Source organism: Cucurbita pepo, chromosome 4 (genome assembly GCF_057944985.1).
Source record: "Cucurbita pepo subsp. pepo isolate OVF chromosome 4, ASM5794498v1, whole genome shotgun sequence".
NCBI classification, from domain to species: Eukaryota; Viridiplantae; Streptophyta; class Magnoliopsida; order Cucurbitales; family Cucurbitaceae; genus Cucurbita; species Cucurbita pepo.
The window spans coordinates 3064650-3088550 of NC_141801.1; the positions used below are offsets into that span (position 1 = coordinate 3064650).

The window sequence follows — 23901 nt, forward strand, 5'->3', positions numbered from 1 at the left end:
TTTTTTTCTTTTTCTGTGCAATAATATTTTTTAATTCTCATAAAAAAATAATTTTTTTTTTAATTATTTATGGGATACTGCACATATTTCAATTAATTATGATTCCTTTTTTCATGTGTTTTTTTTTTATGAAAAAAAAAATTTATATTTGAATTTAAATATTAAACTTTCCATTTTATATATTTAATAAATCGTGTAATTTAAAGTTAAATTGGAAAATAACTTAATAGATAAAATATCGATGACTTATTTAGTTCGTTGGACTAAAAATTAAATTCTACGGTCGTAAAAAACTCAATCACGGGAGAAATCTAATCAACTCTACTGTATGATTTGAGTTGGGTTATGAACTTATTTGAGTTAGATTTGGTTGATCCATCGGTTCCCTAGAACTAATTGAGTTGAATCGAATCAACTCAAATTTATTGTTAATTTTAAAATATACATTTTTACTTACGATATAGTTATGTATACATTTTTTTTTTTGACGAATTAACATTTTATTTTGTTATAAATAAAAACTTGAATAAATCACCCGAATAACTCGAATTACCCAATAGGATTAAGTTGAGTTGGTTTTATTTAATAAATGAATGTTTTAATTGACAGAATATATAAGGCAAACAATTGGGTTAGATCTAAAAAATGCCCCGACCCAACTCACGAATGCCCCTTATAATTAATGTCCGTTAACGATATTTCGATAAGACTACTTTTACACGTGTCGGTTTCTTTACTTGTATTAAGATGCTTTTGGTTCATTAGTTTTGACTTTTTTTTTCTTTCTTTCTTTCTTTCTTTCTTTCTTTTTTTTTTTTTTTTTTTTTTTTTTTTTTTTTTTTGCTAAGTTTATACATTTTTTTTTTTAATGATTGGATTGAGATTGAATGTTGTATTAATTATTGTTTGGTTCTTTATATGTGGATTTAAAAAAAATGAAAGAAAAAAAAAATATATATATATATATATATATATAATGCAAAAAATGGCGGCTGCAAAGGTTGACTAATGGCGAGGGTTGAAAACCATGCAAAACATCAACGCTGTGGAAATAATGACAATGATGAACCTTAAAACGGGTAGATATTGATGTTTTGGTTTGAATTTCTTTAAATTACGGTTTGTTTCTTCGTTTTTCGTGATGAAATTGAGTTTATTGATGATGTATTAGTATATACCTTTGATTTTCATTGCCAAAAACGAGAAGGTGCGTGGTCATGGTTGACGAGAGTAAGAGATAGTTCAATTGAACGGGCTTGACTGATTTAGATAGATCGATTCAGTTTGGTTCAGCTGGACCAATCCTGTACAGTTGGATTGATTTGACCCACTTTGGTCATTTCGATTTGTTTTTTCTCCATTTTTCGAGTTAGATTCAATTGTATTACTATTTATTAGGATTACAAAACCTAATTAGGAAATTCTAAAGAATTTGGAGAAGAAAAAGGTCTGAAATTTGCTAGAAACGAGCTTTAATTGAGTAAGTAGCTTCTTTGATTGAGTTTAACTTGCATGATTGAGCGTCAAAGAGTATTGTATATGATCGTAATTTTACTAGGGTCGTGCCCTAACGTTACAAGGTCACCCCTTGCATTTATATAATATGATTTTTCTAGGGTCATGCCCTACAAGATGTGTGAGATGTGTGCACACATCTAGTATGACACGAAACACACAATAGAGTAACTCCCTGTATGTATCAGATTCTATTAGGATTGTGTCATAACAACTACAAGGTCACTCCAATGTACATGATTTTATTCTACTAGGGTCGTGCCTTAATAACTACAAAATAATGCATATATATGTGTGTGATTCTATTAGGGTTGTGCTCTAACAATACGAATTTGCATGTAATGTCACTCCTTTTATGTATATGATAAATATGTCGAACAAGTTAAAACCTACTTGACTCAAAATTGAAAACTCAAGAACATATTAGACACATGTTAAAATCCTTAAATTTTGGAACATATTAATCTCAAGCTAAAGTTCATAAAAGTCAAGGAACTAAATAGACACAAATAAAAAAAAAAAAAAAAAAATTGACACTAAACTTATAATATAACTGAACTAGAAAACAAACTTGAGATTTGCGATCCCAGGTAAGATCGGTTCAGGATCATGGGATCATTTTCTAGCAGATAGAACGGGTTGTTGCACAAAATGTACTTCTAAGTAATTGCTCCATAATTCCTATATCTATCTATATGAAGAAGAAATCATGTAACAAAGGGGATTCTTATCTGTACAAATGGTACTTCGAACTTGGAACGACATGAAGAAATTAACGATACTTCTTTATCTTTTGAGTTGTTCTGTTGGATCAGTCGTTCAAGACCTTTGGTCTCTATCCGGACCCGATAAAAAAAATGGGATCACTTATTATAGACTCGTTGAGGATGATTCTGATCTAGTTCATAGCCTATTAGAAGTAGGAGGCGGCCCGGTTGGGATTGAGTTCTCCCATGAACATCACTCTTTTTCAGAGCTTTTAGAGCTTTTACATTGTAACCAAACAAAAAATGGCTATATAAAGTTATGGTCATTTTTATTGTATAAGCATTTACGTAATCTTTACAATGAATGACTGAAACCATCTAACCCAGAAAGCAACAAGCACAACCAAACCAAACCAAAGAGACAGCACAACTCAAACAGAACACAAAGACAAGATGGTTACTTACAATTTTCATGGCAAGTCATGGAAGATCTTCTCCAAGAAACTTTTGAATCGAGCGGCGTACAAATGAGGTTCCACGACCGATATCGAAAGAGGGTCATATCGTAAGGACTTGTACGCATTCTCGAGCTTCTTTTTCACATTGTATTCTTGCAGTATATCTATAATCCCCATGTAAAGAACTACATCATAAGGAAGTTCTACTTCTGAGGACTCCGGCTTGTTTTCAACAAGCTTGTGACTCGTCTGGGCAGGCATGTTTACTCCCAACTGCACGCGAAATCTGCACGGATATGTATATATGTAAAGAAACTGGCAGCTAATTATATACTACATCGTAGCTAGAAGCAGAAATTCACATCATGAACAATGTATATTAGACCATTTAGTTTATTAAAACAAAAGTTCATTTGAATATTGTTTCGGATTTTATACATAGGCTAAATTTAATAAAAGAATATCATTAACGTTACCCTTATCTTAAAAGTACCTCTAAAGTTTCAATAGTTTCAATAGAATATCTTTGAACTTTCAAAACAATCTAAAAAATACCCTTAAACTTTCAAAAAGACTCATGAACTAAAGTAACATTAAAACATTTGTAGATAATCTATGAGGTGTCGATAGACGATTTTCATCCATACATTGACACTAAGAATTTTTTTTTTTTTTATAAAGTTAAAAGGTGTTAATGCTACTTTTTAGGTATTTTTTAAATATAGTACTAACGATAAAAAGTATTTTTAAATTTGTTAAAAAAAAGTTGAATAGTATTAATGAAACTTTTTAAAATACTATTACGAGTTTAAGGGTATTTTTGAAACAAATTACTGACAATTTCTAAAACTAATGGAAATAGTATTCGAAACTTTTGAAAGCTTAGAAATATTATTGAGACACTTGGAGAGCGCAGTACAATGGAGAGTTGTATGCTGCGTTCGGGAAGGATGAATCGCTCCCGAAAAGGAATCTATTGATTCCCTCCTAATTGGTTGGACCGTAGTGCAGAGTTTAAAGGTATTTGTCGAAAAAACAGAAGTTCATTCAAAAGAAGTGAAAGAATACATGGTAAAATGAGAACTTCCACGTCAACAACTTCCAAAACTTCCAAAGAGAAACATAAAACCCGACGAGAGAGAACATAATAAATAATACTATTAACAAATATCTCATAAAGCAGTGATAATTATGGTGCCTTTTAAGTAAAAGAAAAAGTGACAAAGGTGATAAAGATTATATTGTATATCAAATCAAAACAGTAAAAAGAAGAAAAAAAAAAAGGTGCAAGCGAAAGGATATAGACAAGTATCTGCATAGTTAAGTCTTAACTCTTAAATGTTTGAGATTAATGAACATTACTATGCCAATACCCAAAGGAAGAAATCACAAACTATTCTAAGACCAATACACAAATGTAAGTTTGCCAAAAGAAGGGTGATACAATGACACTACAAATGTACACGTTACACACATGGCAAAAAGAAACACTCACGTATGGAACCTATTGGTTGAATTTTTCTTTATACATTTTTTTTTGTCAGTTCCTCCACCTACATTTCTATTTTTAGTTATTTCCCTTGTTTTAGAAGGATGATCCTTCACGAAAGAGTCCTAGCTCCATTGATATATCAATGGTTCTAAGACTCCACTTTCATTTCTATTTTTAGTTACTTCTTTTGTTTTAGGAGAACTATCCTCCATGATTGAGTTATGGATCAAATCCTCCGTGACTGAGTTATGGTTCCATTGGTGTAACAATGGTTATTATAAATAATCATAAACGTCAAGTACCTAAAAAGTTTCAATTTAGTAACTCAGAGGTATTAAGTCCCTCTATTTGAGTCTTACGATCATTCAAAATAGGTCAAAAGAAGAATTCTACTTCCCTACACAAACAACGTCCACCTCCACTTATGAGATACACATAACTCGATGGTAGACTTGGGCCGTAACAAGGGGCCAAATTAAGGCCACTTTGGTAATGCTTTTGTTGTTTTTTTTTTTTAATAAAAAAAGTAGATTACTATTTACAGCCATTTTCAGTTGTTTTCTAATCTATTTTCAATATCATTGTAAAAATCATAACCAAAATTCAAAACTACAAAGGAAGTAGTTTTCAGTAAAAACTATATTTTGTAATTGAAACTTAGCTAAAGATTTCAAATGATTTTTTAAAAGAAAAAAACTAAACAAAAAAGATATAGGTACATGTAGTTTTTTAAAAGTTTAATTCTTAGAAACAGAACTAAAAAAAAAAATTGTTGTCGAGTGAAAACTAACCTTGCTGTACCAGGGAGTAATACATCAACTTCACTGTCACCTAATGAGTATGCCTTCAACGGTCCTCCTCTGACGTGAGGACCTGGGGCAGTGATTACATTGCTAGGTTCATGTGTTACAAGTATTAGGGCCTTCGAAGGAACCGTTGACTCGCCCTGTGAAGACTCACCTGCTGGAAGGAGGCCATGAGCAAAGACATATGGAATAATGGTGTGCTATAAAAGGCATGGTCATAAACTACCGAAAATGAAATTGTAGAAGATGGGTATCATCAGCTTTTTTAGATATGAACTTCAGAAGTAGAGGCAACATCAAGAATCAATACAGATAGCCATGTAAAAATGAAACTAACTAGTTTAAGGAACGGTAACATATCTAGTAAAAAACACTCCGTCCAGACCTCCCTAACAGCAAAAATTCCTCAACATAGCAATAGAAAAAGAGGAAAAATAAAACATCATCCCCACTTGGGAGGAAAGAAAAAGAATGGTAATCAAAAGGAAGCGAGACAAAAAAATCCCCCTAACACATTGAAATAGAAGTCAGGATCCTCAAAGTGCTATGTGCCTTTATTTCCGTAGGACTAATTAGTAGGGGTGTACATGGTCCGTGTCGGATTGGGTTGAGGGATTTTTTTGGACCAACCTGAAAATTTTCACAACCCAACCCTCTATTTTTGGGTTGGGTTCAGGTTGTTCCAAACTGAGAAGAGACAAGAAGTTGAGCGGAGAAGTACGACGGAAGTGGAACGGAATGCTGAGTGGCGAGACAGTCGACGACAACGTCCGACGAGAAACACAGAGACGAGGTTGAGCGGAGAAATGAGAACTGAGAAGAGAGTCCAACGGAGAAATAAAGAGGTGACTGGCGAGCGACGTTGACGTCCGCTATGAGATGAGAATGACGTCAACGGAGAAATAAAGAGGCGAACGATGAAGACGAACGCTGTGAGATGAGAACGATGAAAACGAAGAGCAAAGAGACAATGAAAAGATGAGAACGATAGAAAAGCGTACTTCATCATTAAAATTATTATTCAATTTTGTGTATCGAAGAGCAGAGAAAGAGAGACAGAGTTATTAATTCAATCTCGTGTATCGAAAAGCAGAGAGAAACAGTCTGCACTCAGCAGAGTCAGATGCGCCAGGTGGCAAGGGCGGACAACATGACTCATGGGCTTGGACAACATGATCTATATCAAAAAAAATTCTAAATGAATCGTCTTTGTTTTTAAGAAATCGAGCTTCCTTGAACAATGAAAAAATGTAAAAGGTCATAGAAAAACAATAGCCCATGAAGAGACAAAATCCTAATGGTAGAAATGGCCTTCAATCCAATATGACCAAGCTAATAGTTACAAAAAGCTAGAATAACAAATGTTCACAAGGATGTGTTAAACTTAGCTGCCTCTCAAACCTCTTCAACAATCTCTCAATCCCTCTAAAAGAACCTACTATTCCTCTCTAGCCAAATACCCCACAACATAGTAAAGAAACAAGCATGCCATAAAATGTAGCTAAAACGAGCTCAAACATCAATCCCTTAAGACTAAGCAAACTGGGGTCCCACAATAATGGTCAATATCCTCATTTGCCACCAACAAAGAATGCACCATTGTAGGCACAACACGAAAAAAAGGTTGTCTCTGAAGTTGGCCAAATGTCTCGACTCTCCCATGCAAAACCGTCACTCTACGGATAGAAGAATACATAGAGTTGAACATAGTAAAATACGAAATTGAAAAATTTCGTTGAAATTGTTCGTTTGGAAATTTCCCGAAAAGTTTATCATAGGTTCTCTCTATCGGAACAATAGGGCCGAAAAAATTGACCACTCTGGAAACTTTTACCTGGGGATCTACACGGGAAGTGGAAAAAGGAATTAAAGGAGTCCACAGAACGGTTGAAAGTAGAAACCTAACAGTTCCTCCTCCCTAGACGCACATGAATGGTTGCCACTTCTGTCCTCTCTCTATCAGAAAAGGGGCGCAGAAAGCCTAAAGAAAGAAATGAGGAGAAACTAGAGGGCAAGATGGAGGCCATGGTACAACTATGGAAACAAATCATAAAAGGGTTATCACCCACCAAACAATCTTCCCAAAAATAATCTTTGAGCCTTTCCCAACAAAACATTTCACAAGGAGAAAAAAAAAAGGAATCCTGAAGAGATAGCAACCAAGAGGTTTCTACTAGAGCTCTTAGAACCACCACTTGAAACCCTCTTAGAAGGCTAAGGACTATACCTTCTCACTGTGATCCTGTACCACAAAGCATTAAGCACCATGAAGAACTGCCACAACAATTTTTCCAGCAAAGCCTCGTTTCGATATCTTAGGCTACCAAGAAAAAAGTAGAAACTGAACAAGGTCCTAAGTTTATTGTCTAGGTAGAAGAAACGTACCATGATCATGAGCTGTGGCAGGCGGTTCCAACAAAGCCTTCAGTTTCTCAGGAGCTCGAAAATGCACTCCTAGCAGTAGGCTATAGTCAATTATGTGCAGAGACTCCAAGAACATGCAGTCGAGAGAAATTTGTCTGGTAAAGAAAAAAGGAAAGGAGAATTAAATAATGGTTTGATACTTGTGGACATGTTACATTGACATACGAGGCATTCTCAGTGAACATTTTGCCCATCTGGAGGGAAAAATAAGATAATGTTGGACATTCCCCTTTTAAATAGGAATCTCTTTGTATTTCCTTTTTAAAATAAGATTATTTTGGTAGATTATTTCCTTATTTATTATGGGATTATTCTCCTTATCTGTTATGGATTTTCTTTTTTATTGAAGAGGCCTCTTTTAATATCTTATTCACTCAAATTAAGGTGGTATTAGAGTCATGACCTAGACCTAGCCGTGTCCATGTGTGGTGTCCATGTGTGCCATCTTGAGTGACGAACAAAAGAGCTAAGCCTCAATGGCATAGTAACAGTGATTTGTGGTTAACCTCGACATGTGGTATGCTCCAAAAGGAAAAAAAAAAAGGTAGCCTAGATATAAAAACTCTCGTTGAAGCTAGAGAGGTGGACAGATAGATGTTTGAAGGGGAATAGGTAGTACTTTGTTCAACGGGAGGATTCCTAGGTATACAAACAAAGTCTTACATTGGCTAAAATAGAGAAAATTGTGGTTGTAGACGTAAAGAGAAATATCACCTTGGTATAAGACCTTTTGAGATGACCAAAAGCAAAATCATGAGATGTACACCCGAAGTGGACAAAATCATATTATTGTTGAAATATGTTGAGGGTTATTATCCTGTTAAGTGTTAAGTGATTAAATTTAAGACGCTATGTGATTTCATCCTTAATTAACTTTTTTCCTCAAGGTTTTAATAGGTTTACTTTTTGTCCCACTATCAGCCATTGCTAACGGTGGAAATGTATTAAAAATGTTAGAATAAAAGGGATAAAATTGACCTACAAGGCATTGGCGCTATGTTGAAAATTCAATAGAAATTTAAAATAAAAGTTTAAACAATTATTCATACATATTTAAAAGGGAAATGGAATACAAATTTAAAGTCTCCATTTTTTTAATTTGAGCCAACTTATTTGGTGAGATCCCACCTTGATTGGAGAGGGGAATGAAGCATTCTTTATAAGGGTGTGGAAATCTCTCCCTAAACGCATTTTAAAAACCTTGAGGGAAAGCCCGAAAGGAAAAGCCCAAAGAAAACAATATTTGTTAGCAGTGGGTTTGGGCTGTTACAAATGGTATCAGAGCTAGACACCGGGTGGTGTTCCAGCGAGGATGCTAAGCCCCAAAGGGGGTAGACACCGAGCAGTGTGCAAGGACGCTGAGTCCCAAAGGGGGTGGACAGCGGGTGGTGTGCCAGCGAGGATGTTGGGCCCCAAAGGGGGTGGATTGTGAGATCCCACATCGATTGGAGAGAGGAACGAGTGCCAGCGAAGACGATGACGCTGGGCCCTGAAGGAGGGTGGATTGTGAGATCCCACAACGGTTGGAGATGGGAACAAAGCATTCTTTATAAGGGTGTAGAAACCTCTCCCTAGCAGACACATTTTAAAAAACCTTAAGGGGAGCCCAAAAGAACAATATTTGCTAGCGGTGGGCTTGGGTTGTTACATATTCAATGTCCATGTCCAGTTTCAAGTTTTTTGGGTGATGTTTTTATAATTTTATGTCATTCTCCAACTGCAATCATAATTTTTTAGTTTTTAAAAAATAGAACTTATTTGATCTCAAGTGTCATTCAGTTAAACATATAATTCATCAAGACTTCATACAGACAATATTCATATGAACTTGGACCAAGTGCTACCTATAGAGATTTAATTCTAAGAGTAGGAACTTACTTGAAAAGGGATTGTCGTAATAATTTGTCCATATGGAATTCATACGACAAATCGAGATCCTTCATTGTTATAACATCTTTGGGTTTATCTCCATCAGTAAATCTCCCAAGAGTTGAGCCCTTCAGATCATAACGGCGGTGAATTCTTAATTCTGTATATAACATGTTTCCCATGACCACAAAACGTACCTGATAAGAAAAAGGTGAAGTTATGATAGGAGCCAACCAACACGCCCTGCAGAAAATAAGATAAAAGTCATATAGCAGAGAGTTGATACCTTGCTCCGACCATTAATTGTTATGCGATGGAGACCAAAAAATTTTGTAATGAGAGTATTTTCATGTTCTTTTACATGATCATAATACTTAGGAAGCATTTTGAGCAAAACCTGCAGAAAGGAAATAGATGTTAGTGAGGTTCTGACATGTTTTCTTAACAATCTGATCATTCCTAAAAGAAAAGACGTCATTGCTCTATGGGTATCTTCCTGATAAGACAACTTGCTATGTTTTTTATTGTTCATAGTAGTTCTTAACATACAATGAAAATGGGATATCAGGAGTGTTTAAGGTAGCAATTGATAACTCTTTCGGAGGAAAAATGATGTTCTTTTGAGAGCTGGAAGATTTAAACCCTTTACAATGATATTGGGGTTCTTGGTGTGGCCTCAACACAAAGGTGAGAATTCTTCAACGACTCGGAGTTCATAGCTTATTATGATTTAGAAGTACCCCATATAAGAGACTAGCCCTATCCAACATAGGTGCATGCATTTGATCACCATTGCGGAGACAAATCATGGGTCCAGCAGAAAACCCTAAACCATCAATCCCTCAATCAATCCCTCAATCAAAAACTTCTCTTTGTTTGGTGCATATCTTCTTTGTTCGAGAGCTTGATGAAGACGTGCTTTAGATCTAACATAAGAGTGATCGAAAGCTTGGTACACCAGTTCTTTCGAGCGTGAATTCTCCAACTGTCTACTGAAACCATCTCTCATCTAATTTCACAACTTTCTGAATTCTTCAACAAACCCATATCTAATCATTGCTTTCTTTGACATCCTTGTATCTTTCTTCATCCTTTGTTCCTCGGTCTTAATTTTTTTTAACAATAAACAAAACTTTTCATTGAAAAAATGAAAAGAGACTAATGCTTAAAAAAACAAATTCCAACAAGAGAGTGAAAAGAATAAAAAAGAACTAACAAACAGACGGCAGCAGGAAGGATCATGTTCCAAAATCTCGTAGCAAAGGAGATGCCGGAAAAATGTTCAGGGTGTTCATAATTGGAAGAACACATAACAAACCAAGATGGAGAAAGATAAATATGGGGCATTCACCTTCGAATCCTGTCGTTGACTACACCAAGGCTAAGCTCCCAAAGGAAAATTTAATCTTATTTGATAAACATCTTTCCAAATCACATTGTAAAGATTCTGTTTATGCAATGCATGATTTGATGTATCCACAAAATTCTCCATTAGAGATTTAACAGTAAGTGAACGAAAAGGATCAGGGGCCCAAATCCAACTATCATTATAGTTCTGGAAATTGATCAGGGAGAGTAGATTTGAATGACCAAGTCATTCTGCCAACTCTAAATCATTTAAGCCACGACATAAGTATAAATTCTACGCTGCTTGAGAGTCCATCCAGGCTTCAGAAACCAAATAATGGAGACTCATCAATTGAAAAGGTCAAGAAAAAGTTGTCACAATAACACCACAACTCAACCAAGAATCATGCCAGAAAGAAGTTGATAAACCATTACCAATACTTTTTTGTACACGATTAGTCACAAGATCAATGGTAGAACAAATAAAACACCAAGGTGAACAGGCCGAACCTCTTTGAATATGTCAAGGCTAAAAGAAAGGGGTCTGTCCAAAAAAAATTGGGCATGTTTCTTGTATTATTGCTCTGAACTGCTGAAATTGAAACTCGAATATTGATTCCACTTGCAAGTGTAATATTCTTGTCCCTCCCAAACATCGTACTCCAATTGACCATGTTTCTTGTATTATATGCTCTGTTCTTGCAAATCTTGTAATAATATCTTCTTCATAACAATGTTGTTTACATGAGGATACTCTATTAAATATCCTCTTATATCTAAGTTTGCATTCATAGATATTGAGCAGAGTATCACAAAGTTCCCTTTTGTAATTTGCATCAGCAAAGAATTCACCGACCTCTACTGTGGTGTAGCACGAACCACAAAGGAGAGAATTCGAGGGCACCCCTTTTTCTTGTTTAATCCTCTCACTCATGGAAGGAAGAGCAACCCTTGAAATCCACACTGAAAGGAACATAGAAATTTGTTTTCTTATCCATGATAACTTCAAATTTTCTATACAGCTCCTTTAGTTGGTGGATTTTTGTATCTATAAGAAGTCATTGTCACTTATTGAGTTCTTGAAGAATTTCAAGGTCATGGGAAAGAAAAAAGTCCTTTTAAGGTTCCATTATTTGGGCCATCACAACTTCTCCACCGTTGATGAGATTCTACCAAGGATCAAATCCACAAAGAAGAATTTGTTTCTATCTAGAATGATCCTTTCTTAGTATATGCCATTTACGGAGGTCACATTTCCAATGAGAGAGAACTCAGTAACACGGAATGCTTCTACTCCAAACCAATCTTAAAGACGTGCTCATCCCTCAAAGCCTAAGCCTTCCTACAACTAGTTTTGTCTATACCTTCTTATCTCTATCAACCAAAGATCATTGCCCTAATAGCAATCTTAGAATGCGCATACATTCCTGCCCAATAGAACAGTAGGATTTAACGGAGAGAAATTTTATCATCTGCATTAAAAAAAATACCCAAAGAGACATCAAGAGCCCATATACCCTCCCTATTCTAAATATCAACTAACAATGATTACCAATAATTATGTCCTCCTCCAAAATTTGTAGACTTCTCAATATATTTAACATTATCCATTTATGCAACTCTCTGCATTCTCCTAGCTTAAGAAAACCAAAATTACCTCTAAACCACTTTATCAACTAGACCAGTTAAACTTGCTGTCCTCCCCCATTCTTTTGGTGCCAATAATATGTAAATTTCAGGGTACCATCCTAACATATTTACATTGAAGTTGAATGATTTTAATATATTTATAAAGAAATTTCATCTTTCAGACATGACATTAATGCAAGCACACTAGAATTGCCTTTTTAGGACGAGTTTACTGCAATGGAGAAAAAAAACTATACTTTGAAGAACCAACTCTGTACTTGTCTTCCATAGAAGATAAAAACAATAAAAATGAAAAAAAAAAAGAAAAAAAAAAAACAAATTTGTAGCACCTTTATGTAATTGTTTCAAACCATCATAATTGAATTTTTTTTAAAAAATGCATTAAAGATGATAGGAAAGGGGTATGGGAATTCACTAACTAATAAAGTCAAGCCAGGAATCTTTAGTTTAATGCCTTCAAACCTTCAACTCAGATTTCTTCAGAGTCTTGATCACAAATCTATCATCCTCAGAAAGGTAAAAGATACTTCCACTTTTCCCAGGAGACGAGAGTTCCCTAAGACCACCGTCACCACATATGGACATCATATACTCGGCTGCATCTAGTTTGAACATCAATCTCAAATTCCTAATATTATGAAAAATAACCGTATTATGATCATTATTTGAACGAAGAAAAACATATCAGTACATTATAGAGTGCAAATGAATATGATAAAATACTAATACATAAAAAAAAGAATTGTGAAAAGGGAAAGATTTACAACAAACTAATCACAGTAAAAAGAAGAAAAGGTCTAGATAAGGATAAACGGTTTTAGACAAATTTATGATCAAGAGCCCTTGAAAATTAAGCTAACCCTTGCCATGGGCATACTTTGGGCTACTATTTTGAGTGTACAACTAGGACATTGAAATAAATACAACAAAAAGAACTATCAGTTGGTATGGCTGAAGAAGTTTGGGGATGAGGAACAATTTAATAGTAATGAAGAGGAAAGGAAGCATCCTACATTAAGCCCAATGAGGGAGAAGAATTATTATGTTTTGTCAAACGGTATTGCTTGACCCATAAAAATTGCATTACATCCCTAAATATGTCCTCTGGTCCACACAAGGAACTTTGGGGGTGGCTAAAGATGTCTTAGAAGAGGAATTTTGGGATTTTAGTGAGGATTCAGATGTTATACTTGGCAGTTTAATTCTAACTTGGAGTGGAATTGAGTTGACCTTGAAATTGGGCCTTCTCATCCTTCTCCAAAGGAAAATTCCTTAATGATGCTAAGTGTTGCAACCACACTAAGAAAATAATAGGTTGTGAACCACACTAAGAAAATAATAGGTTGTGACCCCCACATGTAGTTCGACAAGACGGCAACATTCAAGTGGCACCCGTCTGACCACGTGAGAACCAAGACATACAAGTATCATGATGCGACCGAGGAAGAGAATGCATCATTCAATCACCAAGAAGAGTGCACATTAAAGTCAAGCTGAAGCATAAGCCAAATTTCAGAGCATGATGGTCACAAGAGTATCATAAATAGGTTCGAACACAGTTGGGTAGGGCACCGAGCCATAACCTTAAAAGTTAAGGTTCCAACATGAATTTCGACATACGGCTCTGGAGTTAAGTCCATCTATATGAAATATGAAAACTCGCCAAATTTGGTGCTAATCGAACACCTAATGGATGCTCTGCGAGGTCGTATAGTTGTACACCAAAATCACATCTACTCTACCCAGATCAAAAATATCTCAAAATGTACTATGGAGGAGACATAGTGTAAGGTCTCCACCATCCCTAAGCCCTATGGCCTAAGTGAGCTATCCCATGTCATCACATACGTGTGTCATGGTGTGGGCGAGCATCTTGGCCATCTTCCTTTGAAAATAGGCTTTCAAGAATAGTGTCAAATGGTACGGATGTGTCAACATTGCGCCCCAGCCCTTAAGTCAAAGTTTGGTATATAGGGTCGTTCTCCTGTACGGTGTAAAGGACTTGACATGGACACGAAAAAATTCATGCCTCAAAAGTACCCGAATGGATAGATGTTCAAGGTGTCCCAACGAAAAGTTGACTCATGGGTCGATTCTAGATAAGCGAGCCCAAGCGAGCAACAAAGACCAAGGACATCTCAAGACTTGGGATGGCATCATAAAGCGTGGATCGTGTTGTTGTAGAGGCAAAGTCGAACCGAAAGACTCGGCCTTGAGGCAAAGTCGAAACGATAAAGTTGACTCATGGCTCTCATGTGTTATCCAATGTCTGTTGCTTACCACTAAGACCAAGGCAATACGCAAAGACATTCTCTATTCCAATCACGATGCAATATCAATGGAAATGTTTGTAACGATAAAATTGACAGTGGAAGCAATGAGAATACTGTTTCACAAAAACTTGAGACACCACTAAATCTAAGAACAAACCCCAATAAATTTTGCTGGATAAAATAAAAGGAAGGGAGGCAGAAATTAACTCTAGTTGCACAAAATATTCTTATTTGAGAGAGGTACCTTTTATAATAAAGACACGAAATCTCTAAATACTAACTAACAATAAATCTAAATAAATGTGTAGATACTATATAACAACACAGATAAATTGGGGAGGTCAACTACTCTCCTTATTTAATGGGATTACACAAATATCTCTTAACTTAAGGCTAGAAATTACACAATTTGTCCTTAAATCAAGGTCATTCCTTCAACACTCCTCCTCAAGCTACGGAATAGATATCATTCATACACAACTTAACTACTAACTTATAAAACATTGAGTTGGGAAGTCCTTTTGTTAGTATATCTATTAGTGGAAGCTATGAAGGCACATAACTAATGCATATCATCCTCTTCTCTAATCTCTACTTGATAAAATGTCAATCAATTTCAATATGTTTTCTTATCATGCCGGATAGGACAATGTACAATATTGATAGCTGAATTGTTGTTGTAGTAAAACTTTATCGGACCTTCTCCCTTAATTTGTAAGTCATCAAGGATTATCTCCAACCATAGGAGTTCATATTACCCTTTTGCAATAGATCGAAATTTTGATTCGATAGTTAATCGAGCTAACACATTTTGTTTTTTACTCCTCCATGTTACTAAATTACCTCCACAAAAAAAGTAAAATACTAAGTACTAGATCATCTGTCCACTATTGATCCAGCATAACCAGATCAGTGTAAGCTTCCAATGCAAGGGAATTGTTCTGTATGAACAAAATTCCTTTTCCTAAAGCTCCTTTCAAGTAACGTAACACTTTATATGTTGCCTGAAGGTGAGGCTCCTTTAGATTATGCATGAATTGGCTAATTACACTCACTGAACAGGCTATGTTTGGGCAAGTGAGTTAGATATATAAGCCTCCTCACTAGCCTCGGTTTGACTCTCCCAATTTATAATGTGGATCCAATCCTTTCATCAGTGTTCAGTTTTTTCTTCTTCATTATGTCCATTGACTATGATGTCATCCGCATAAACTAGAAGCACTGTAACTCCCTTTGATTATGAGTTCTTGATAGAGGGAGTGTGATCTCCTTGACTTTGCTTATACCCAAAGTCTTTCATTATCTTTGTGAATCTTCCAAGCTATGCCATGGGTGATTTTTTTAGTCCATACAAGGTCTTTCTTAATTTGCTTACTTTACCTCTTGAGCTTTCAAAGCCTAGAGGAATACTCATGTAGATTTCTTCATCTAGATAGCCATGAAGAAATACATTTTTCACATCATATAATATGATAACTGCCAATTTAAGTTGACAGCCAAGAAGAACCGTGTTCATCTTTGCAATTAGAGCGAATTATTTTATTTCTCTCGATCAACGTCCATTCAATGGAGTAGAAAAAAAGGGGAAAACAATTACTCTTACTTCCGAATCATAAGGCTCTATGTTATTGCAAAAATCATTGTATTTATTGGGGTTTTAAATTTATAGGCTATATCTACGAGCTCTTGTATAAACAAGTTACCTAACCCTTTCGGCTACCTAAGCCCAACCCTTCCCCAAACAACCCGTCAGAGCTTTTGTGAAAATCAAGTCAAACAATTCCTGTTTCTCATATTATCAAATAAGAAAGGAAAATGGAAATCTTATGTATTACTTTCTTATTTAAATTGTATAGTACAGTTCCTTGCTAAAATTATCTGTCTAATTTAAAAGATCTTTAAACTACAATAAAGGAGAACAAATACAGTGCTTGTAGAAAAGAATTATAGAAATAATAATTGAACTGTTTGTTTTCTTCCACGCTTAAAAGTAGGCTGTGACTCGAAGCATATTGAAAAAATGAATAGTATGTCATCCAACCTCGGGATCTAGTATGTTAGAAATAGGAGAAAGAATAACATCATTATGTTATTGGTGGGTAACTTAGCAATCAGAACTATATCCAGAGATTTTGATGCATAATCTTTTATAGAAATTTTTTACTAAATAAGTAAACGATGTGAAGTAGATCATTAACTACCTGAAAACAATAGGACAATAGTCTTTCCAACAAAAGTCGACAGAATAGTGTGAAGGTGTAAACTGAGAGCCCTTTCGAGGAAAGTACATCACCATTCTAGCCCGTTTTCCGAAGTCAGAAGATCGAACTTCACGCATAGGAACTGGAGTAAGCTTACCAACAGAATACCTGAAAACTTCAAGTAGGATAATTAGTAAGCATTATTATTTATTTCAGTTTAGTCCTCGTGAACAGGCCTAAAAATAAGTTCCAGACAACCTTTAGGAAGTATTATTTCCAATTAAGATCTTTAGTTAGCATTATTTTTCATTTGGGAAAGATATTAATCCCTAAATTTAATAGAAAATCATTTGAATAATGAAATATTCCAAAAAGAACCACCTTCAACTTTTTTTTCTCAAGGAGTAAGCACTGTCAACTCATACCATTATATCAATAACTCAGAGATCTCATTTAAAATTATCTCAAGAAAATCGGCATCAAGAAAGGTTACATACTGCGCCAGAAATTTAATGCCAGAATCCTGCCACTTAGCCAATGTTAATTGATAAGCTAGAGGCGCATTAGGAAATATTTTGATACTGTTAAACACACTTGTCACAACAAAGCAGAGAAGATGAGTGTTGATAGTATTGTAAGACCAAGTATGGGAGAATCATTCCCATTCTATTTAGTAAAGTTGTGCATGTGTGTATATATAATTTTTTTTTTTAAGAGACAATTTCATTAATGTTCGAAATTTCCAAAAGGATGTATTTCCATGATGTTTAGAAAAAGCCCTTCTAATTTACAATGGGGAGGTATGGCTATGGGAAGAAAAAATATTAGACAATTTACATGAAGATATAGATTGGTAAACAGCATTGTCGAAGAATTTTGTAGAAGTCGGTTGATGTTTTTCTTTCCATATATTGCAAAAGAAAGTCATGATGAGGTTTTTCCATTGTAGCGTATTTGCAAAGGGGTGGTACGTTATGACCATGACCAACAAATCCTTTACCTCCCTAGGAAAAGTGAGATGTCATCCAAAAATATTGAAAATCCTTGTCCATAAATTCTGAGCGTATGTGCAATGCATAAATAAGTGGTTTTGTGATTCGTTTTCTTTCTTGCCTAATAGACACCAATTTGGAAATAGAGTCACATGGAGATTCTCTTTTTTTTTTTCCTTTTTTTTTTTCTTTTTTCTTTTTTTTTTTTTTTTTTTTTTGTAGATTTTCACGTGTTCTAATGGCTTTATGTGCTATTTCCCAACGGAAAAACTTCCACCTTTTAAAGGTGATTTCCTTTCAATATTGTCTTTCCTAGCATGGGGTTTATTGCTTCTATCTTTTCCTCATGTCCATCATCAAAGATTTTCGAGAGACTGTCAGCATTAGCATTAGAAAGTCATGTCAATGAGTTTGCTTCTTTAGACAATAAAATTGGGGTCATCATTCTATGTTTCTTTGATCGTGATCACTTGGCTATGAAAAAGTCTGTACAAAAGTGAATACTATAAGACTAGCATGGTGTTTTCAATCGGGTTAGTCCACAAAGATGTTTTTCCTCCACCACCCACCCTATGGTGGATTCGGTTGGTAAAGAGATTTTGGTGCTATTTTATGTACTTACATGGCCCCTTTGCAAAAGATGGAGGAGGTCGATTCAGTACATGATGTAGGAGTATATTTAGCTTTTATAAGTTTTCTCTACAAGGCATTTTCTTCACGATGATATCTCCATATTAGAGCCATACAAAGTAACAAAGTTAACCTAAATAGTCTAAAATTAACAGATGTACCTTATACCAAGTTGCAAATTTAGCATTAAATAGAAGCTGCGATGACTTTCAGAGAAGTTAACACATGACACCTTCTTTGCTTCTTTGACTGTCGTTTTCTTCTGTTCCTTGCTTCTGTGCAATAGTTTTTTGTAGTCCTTAAGCCTTTCTTGTATCAAGACTCCTTGCATGTATTCCCTTTCATAAGCCATTCTATCATTATGTGGCAACACATTATGTTGACCTTGATCTGAGGTATGTGACACAACATGAGAATATTTATCACCTGATGGTTCTCGACTTGGATCACTTAATCCCCAATTTTCATCCATCCATGTAGGCCAATTTGATAGTCCTCCAGGATTTGAAGTTCCAGTGTGAGAAATCCTCTCTGAAAAGCTGTGTTTAAGACCACGCTTGGGAGCTTTTTCTTTCTCTGAATTTAGTGAAAGCGTACGAGATAAAAAACCTTTTCCATCAATATCATAGCCAAGAAAGTTATGCCACTTCTCCAGGGATGGTGGTTTGCTTCCAGCTGGATAAAATGTTCCTTTTCCATCCTTGAGACCTTTACTCCATGATCCAAAGTAATATGCACCATCAGCAAAATGATAGACTCCAGATCCATGTCTAAATCCATTCAACCAAAAGCCAATGAAATAATCACCATTTACCCATTTCATAATCCCTTTACCACAAATTTGCCCACCCTTCCAGTTCCCAATATAAGAATTTCCAGAACTCCAGAAGTGTCTACCACAACCTTCAGGTTTACCTTCTTTCCAAGAACCTTCATAACTGTCTAAATTAGCATATATCTTTCGTCCTATCCCATGATGAATATTCATCCTCCAAGCTCCGCTATAGATAGATCCACCAGAATAGTTGAAGGTGCCAAAACCATGGAGAGAACCATCAGAGATATCACCCTCATATTTTGCTCCTGATGGCCAGATAATCTTTCCCTTACCTGTCATCTTTCCATCTTCCCAATCACCCTCATAAATGGTTCCTTCAAACCAAGTGTACTTTCCCTTCCCATGTGGCAGCCCATCTTTAAAATTTCCAATATATACATCTCCATTTGAGAGCACATTCTCGGTAAGCCTGAAAAAATAAATGCTCTTCAAATATGTACACGGAGGTTAAATGACCATGTGTGCAGTTGCGTGACAGTGTTGAAAGGTACAGAATGGAGAAGAGAGATTCACTCAGTTAAGGACAAAAATTACCCTCGGATATCTTCCATGAGCACTGGTCATGCTTTCCTAATTGTGACATCCATGACTTTCATCTATGCTTGGATCCACTTTGGTAGCTCTGAAATACATTAAAAATCGTCATATATAAGGGCAAGTAAGACCTCAAAAATGTAAAATACGACAACCAAATGAAAGTGTTCACTTTCACCGTCACCATCTCAAAGGTTTTTTGGGAGTATTTTTACAAAGTTGTTTCCAAAAAATTGCTTTGCGTACAAATTATTAAAAAGAGTTTTGTTCTTAAAAATTATTCTACCAAACAAGATGTATAAATCAAAAACTGTTTTTTAATTTTTAAAAAGAAAAAATCGTTTTTAAACCTGGCTTTCAACAGACCTTTAATAAACTCCACCACAATAAACCCCCCCATTTGCCAACAAAAATTTACGGTGTAATTTCTAATGCCCAGCACCATATAACGTTGAGAGTAGGTGGCTGCATCTTGGTGCAAAATATTGGAACAGAAAAAATGGTACATACATCACGCACATAGCCAAGAGTTCTTATTAAAACAAGAGAAACGACAATAAAATCAACAATTAGCAGTTTCATAATTTTCTGAATGGAACGCAATGGCTTGGAGAAGTAGATAATCAAGCACGAAATAATGTAAAATTTTCTTTAACATTAGATGTATTACTTTCAAGATTTGTAAATTCTTTCATGACCCTTAATTTAAATTAAACCTTAAATTATGGAAATTACTACCATCATCCATATGCCATATTAACTGCAAAATACTCTGAGAGCTCACAAAATCACAACCTATAATGAATAAATATATATCTAGGAGAGGCTGCAAAGAAGATGTCCCTCGATCGACCTAATCCCTAGTCGCTGCACTTTGTTTGAAGGCAGGGGAGGACCAATAGAAAAAGAAAATGAACAGAAGTAGGGATGGTTAAGGTCAAGAAATGATTCTTCCACTTTAGAAAATTTATGCACTCATACAAACACTATTGAATCAAAAGTCCTGCCCTGCCTCCAATATAAAAGAACACAACAAACTGCAATAGGAGAAGAACATAATTACTAACATTCCAACTGTGATGAACCCCATTATATAAAAAAGAACCTCCTACAAACAGGGAAATCAAATCACGAGAAAATTGAGAAGCAACTATTTGGCTAATCTAGCACAAATTATTAAATTTTTCATGAACTGAAGTCAAAGGGATAGCGAGAGGTATATCAAACTTGGCTAATCAAATATACCGGGGAAAGAATATAGAAAATGAATCGAAAAGCATCATTTTAAGTGTCCACCAAACAGAAGTTCCATAGAATTATTCAATGTACATTGCTCACAATGAACAAATAAAACGAACAGCTTAGAAAACAAATAGAAGTACATGTTGGATGATGAAAGTCTCACATCGACTGATTTAGAGAATGATCATGGATTTATAAGTGAGGAATACTAACTCCATTGGTATGAGGCCTTTTGGGGAAGCCCAAAGCAAAGCCATGAGAGCTTACGCTCAAAGTGGACAATATCATACCATTGTGGAGAGTCGTGTTCGTCTAACAGTACAAACTGAATCGATTTACATCAGAATAAATAAACAAACAAACCAGGAATCGGCACAAGGAAGACGAACAGATACCTCTTAGAAGCTAAACAGAAGGGAGAAAATCGCAAGAGAGAGAAGAAGAAAACCCCTCGAGACAAAGAAAGAACAGGGGAACCCCCTTTTCACTTTCTGTCTCCCACCATCGAATTCCGTTAACAATAAATTCAAAACAAATCATATCCATAATAAATTTAGCAGCTCATACCAACAGTACAGCTCCAACTCCGAATTGGCACTTGACCCTCGCACTCACGCTCTCTCTCACTCTCTCCAAGTGGATCATCGAAAATCACTGTAGGATTTGCGGATGGTGAGTTATCATCGAAAGTTTAAAAGACATGTAAATAAATGCACCTGTAAGAATCAAAGAAATGAGGTGAGGTATCCAAAAGAACAAAAAAAGGTAACAGGCGCTTCGGAACAGCAAGGAATCGAACAAATCCTGCACAGTGGAAATCAAAACTGGATTGTATTGCTTGTTCATGAAGAAGAAGAAGAAGAAGAAGAAGAATCATGGACAATGATCACGTGGAGGCACAGGAGAGTGGAACAGTAGTTGATTCCAAGAGGTAGTCGAAAAATGGAGGAAGCAGAGCTGTCGTCAGGGCATTCGAAGAACAAAAGAAACAGAGCAAGGCGACAAGGAAAGCATAAAGGCCAATGGCGGCAGATGCCCAAGCCACAAGGCTTAGGCTCTACTCAGGTGCTTTCTAGTGGGACCTTAGAGGCCCCATGGGGACCCAACTTTGTAACCTTTTGGACCATGGTTCCACATACTTCCAATTCTTTGATTGGAAGTTGGGTTTCGTTAAATTTGGTCGGTATATTGTAGTCGAACATATAATACCTTAATCTGTTTAGTTATATTCAGGTCGGGTGTATAAAAGACAGTTTAGATTCAAGAGTGTTTATACAGGAGTTAATCTCCACATGGGATGGAGGAATTTCGGGTGAGTTAAAGGGCACTTAGGGTGTGCTAGACATCAAACAGTGTAGGAAGTGATATGATACCTGATGATAGTGTAACGGCCCAAGCACACCGCAAGCCGATATTGTACTCTTTGGGCTTCCCCTCAAGGCTTTAAAATGTGTCTTCCAAGGAAAGGTTTCTATAGCAGGGTCTTTCGTTCTCCTCCTCAACCAATGTGGAATATCACAATCCACCCCCTTCAGGGCCCTGTGTCTTTGCTGGCACTCGTTCCTTTCGATGTCGGACTCCCACCAAATCCACCCCTTGATACGACAATTATGATATAGTGTTTATTTTAAGATTAGCGATACCACAATCTCATTCCTCCAAAATGAGAACATTTTACACGAAAAATAAAGCTCTAGTTTGGTGAACCATTTATGAGCCGCATCCTGTCTAACATGGATGACTTGAAACTTTCGCTAAATGGCTCATATCAAAATTGATTTGAGTGATTCAGGCATCGAAAGAGCATTTTAAGATGTGTTTGAGCTTAGGCATCAAAAGGGTTTAGAAGAGTGAGTATCGATGAGTTATAACTAAATGTGTACTTTACGGGAAAGAGGGAGAGTGTGTTTGAGTGAACTAGAATTAAACGAGCATCTTAAAGAAACAAGGTAACTTTGAGCGGGTTAGATGACCAATAATGCACCTTAAGAAGCATCCAACCAAGTTAGCTATCGAATTTGCATTACGAGGGCCATTTGGCGTGAGTTAAGTGCCTCAAAGTACACGTTAAGGAATGTATATGAGCATTGATACTACCCACTAAATCTTATCAAAATTACACGAACTCTTTGCTAAAAAGGATTTGAAAACGTTGAAATTTGTTGATCTGAAGTTGTCTGAATCATGGGTGTGCAAGTTTGACCATAAAATCGAACGTAGAACTTGGATTGTTTTGATGTAATTCATCGCCAAATCATTGATGTTCGAGGCAAATATTGTCCTTGGGATTTCGCATCAGTAAGGTTTGTTGCACTAAGCAGAAAATGAGAGGCCGTAGAGAGGCCGTAAGTTTTTATTCACATAAGACTATCTTCACACATCGTTATTGCTACAGATGAATGAGTCATGGGGTACGAGTGTTTATAGTTGGATTAGGTCAAGCTCGAACATTCTTATTGTGATTGCCTACATTTTTTTTTGGGGACTTTGTCAACCATAGATAACCACTAAATCATCATCATGGAGCGTTTCTAAAAAAGAGAAGACAAAGGTTATAATTTTTGGTGAAGGAGAATAAATAGTAGCTCGGGTCAAGTCAGATTCAAATCGAACCGAGCAACTCAACTATATTCTAACCCATATACAGTCTCTTGATTTAGTAATTACCTCGCCCCAAAATATCCCGAAACATAGGGAGAGGTAGATGAGTTTACTGTCTTCCGCTTTTACAGCCGAAAGCAAGAAACCTGAACCTATCCTTTCTTTACAGTAAGGGATATTAAATTCATCATTAGGAGCTTTGAAAGACTAAACAGAAAAAGAGCTAGCTACTGAACCTGATTGAACTTCTCTTTCTCTGATCTTACTCCAGAACAGGAATGAAATCTTTCGAACATCCTTTCATTTGCTTACAGGAGAGGAA

General features: G+C 35.8%; 1 protein-coding gene across 3 annotated transcripts; it reads right to left on the reverse strand.

Annotated features, from left to right (window-relative positions):
- Window positions 1–2530: 2530 nt before the first annotated feature.
- On the reverse strand, window positions 2531–22005 carry LOC111793150 (phosphatidylinositol 4-phosphate 5-kinase 7). 3 transcript variants are annotated; one of them, XM_087123310.1, is made up of 11 exons: window positions 21695–22005; window positions 21546–21632; window positions 19737–19824; window positions 18526–19611; window positions 16743–16910; window positions 12731–12896; window positions 9558–9668; window positions 9281–9468; window positions 7364–7497; window positions 4964–5135; window positions 2531–2966 (listed from the first exon to the last, which is right to left on the reverse strand). In XM_087123310.1, the coding sequence occupies exons 3-11, from the start codon at window positions 19751–19753 to the stop codon at window positions 2693–2695; spliced, it is 2316 nt and encodes a 771-aa protein (XP_086979436.1). In that variant the 5' UTR covers window positions 19754–19824; window positions 21546–21632; window positions 21695–22005; the 3' UTR covers window positions 2531–2692. The 3 variants fall into 3 exon arrangements, with proteins under 3 accessions (XP_086979436.1, XP_023530668.2, XP_023530667.2); XM_023674900.2 differs by having other exon boundaries at window positions 4964–5132; window positions 21546–22005; XM_023674899.2 differs by having other exon boundaries at window positions 21546–22005.
- Window positions 22006–23901: the final 1896 nt, after the last annotated feature.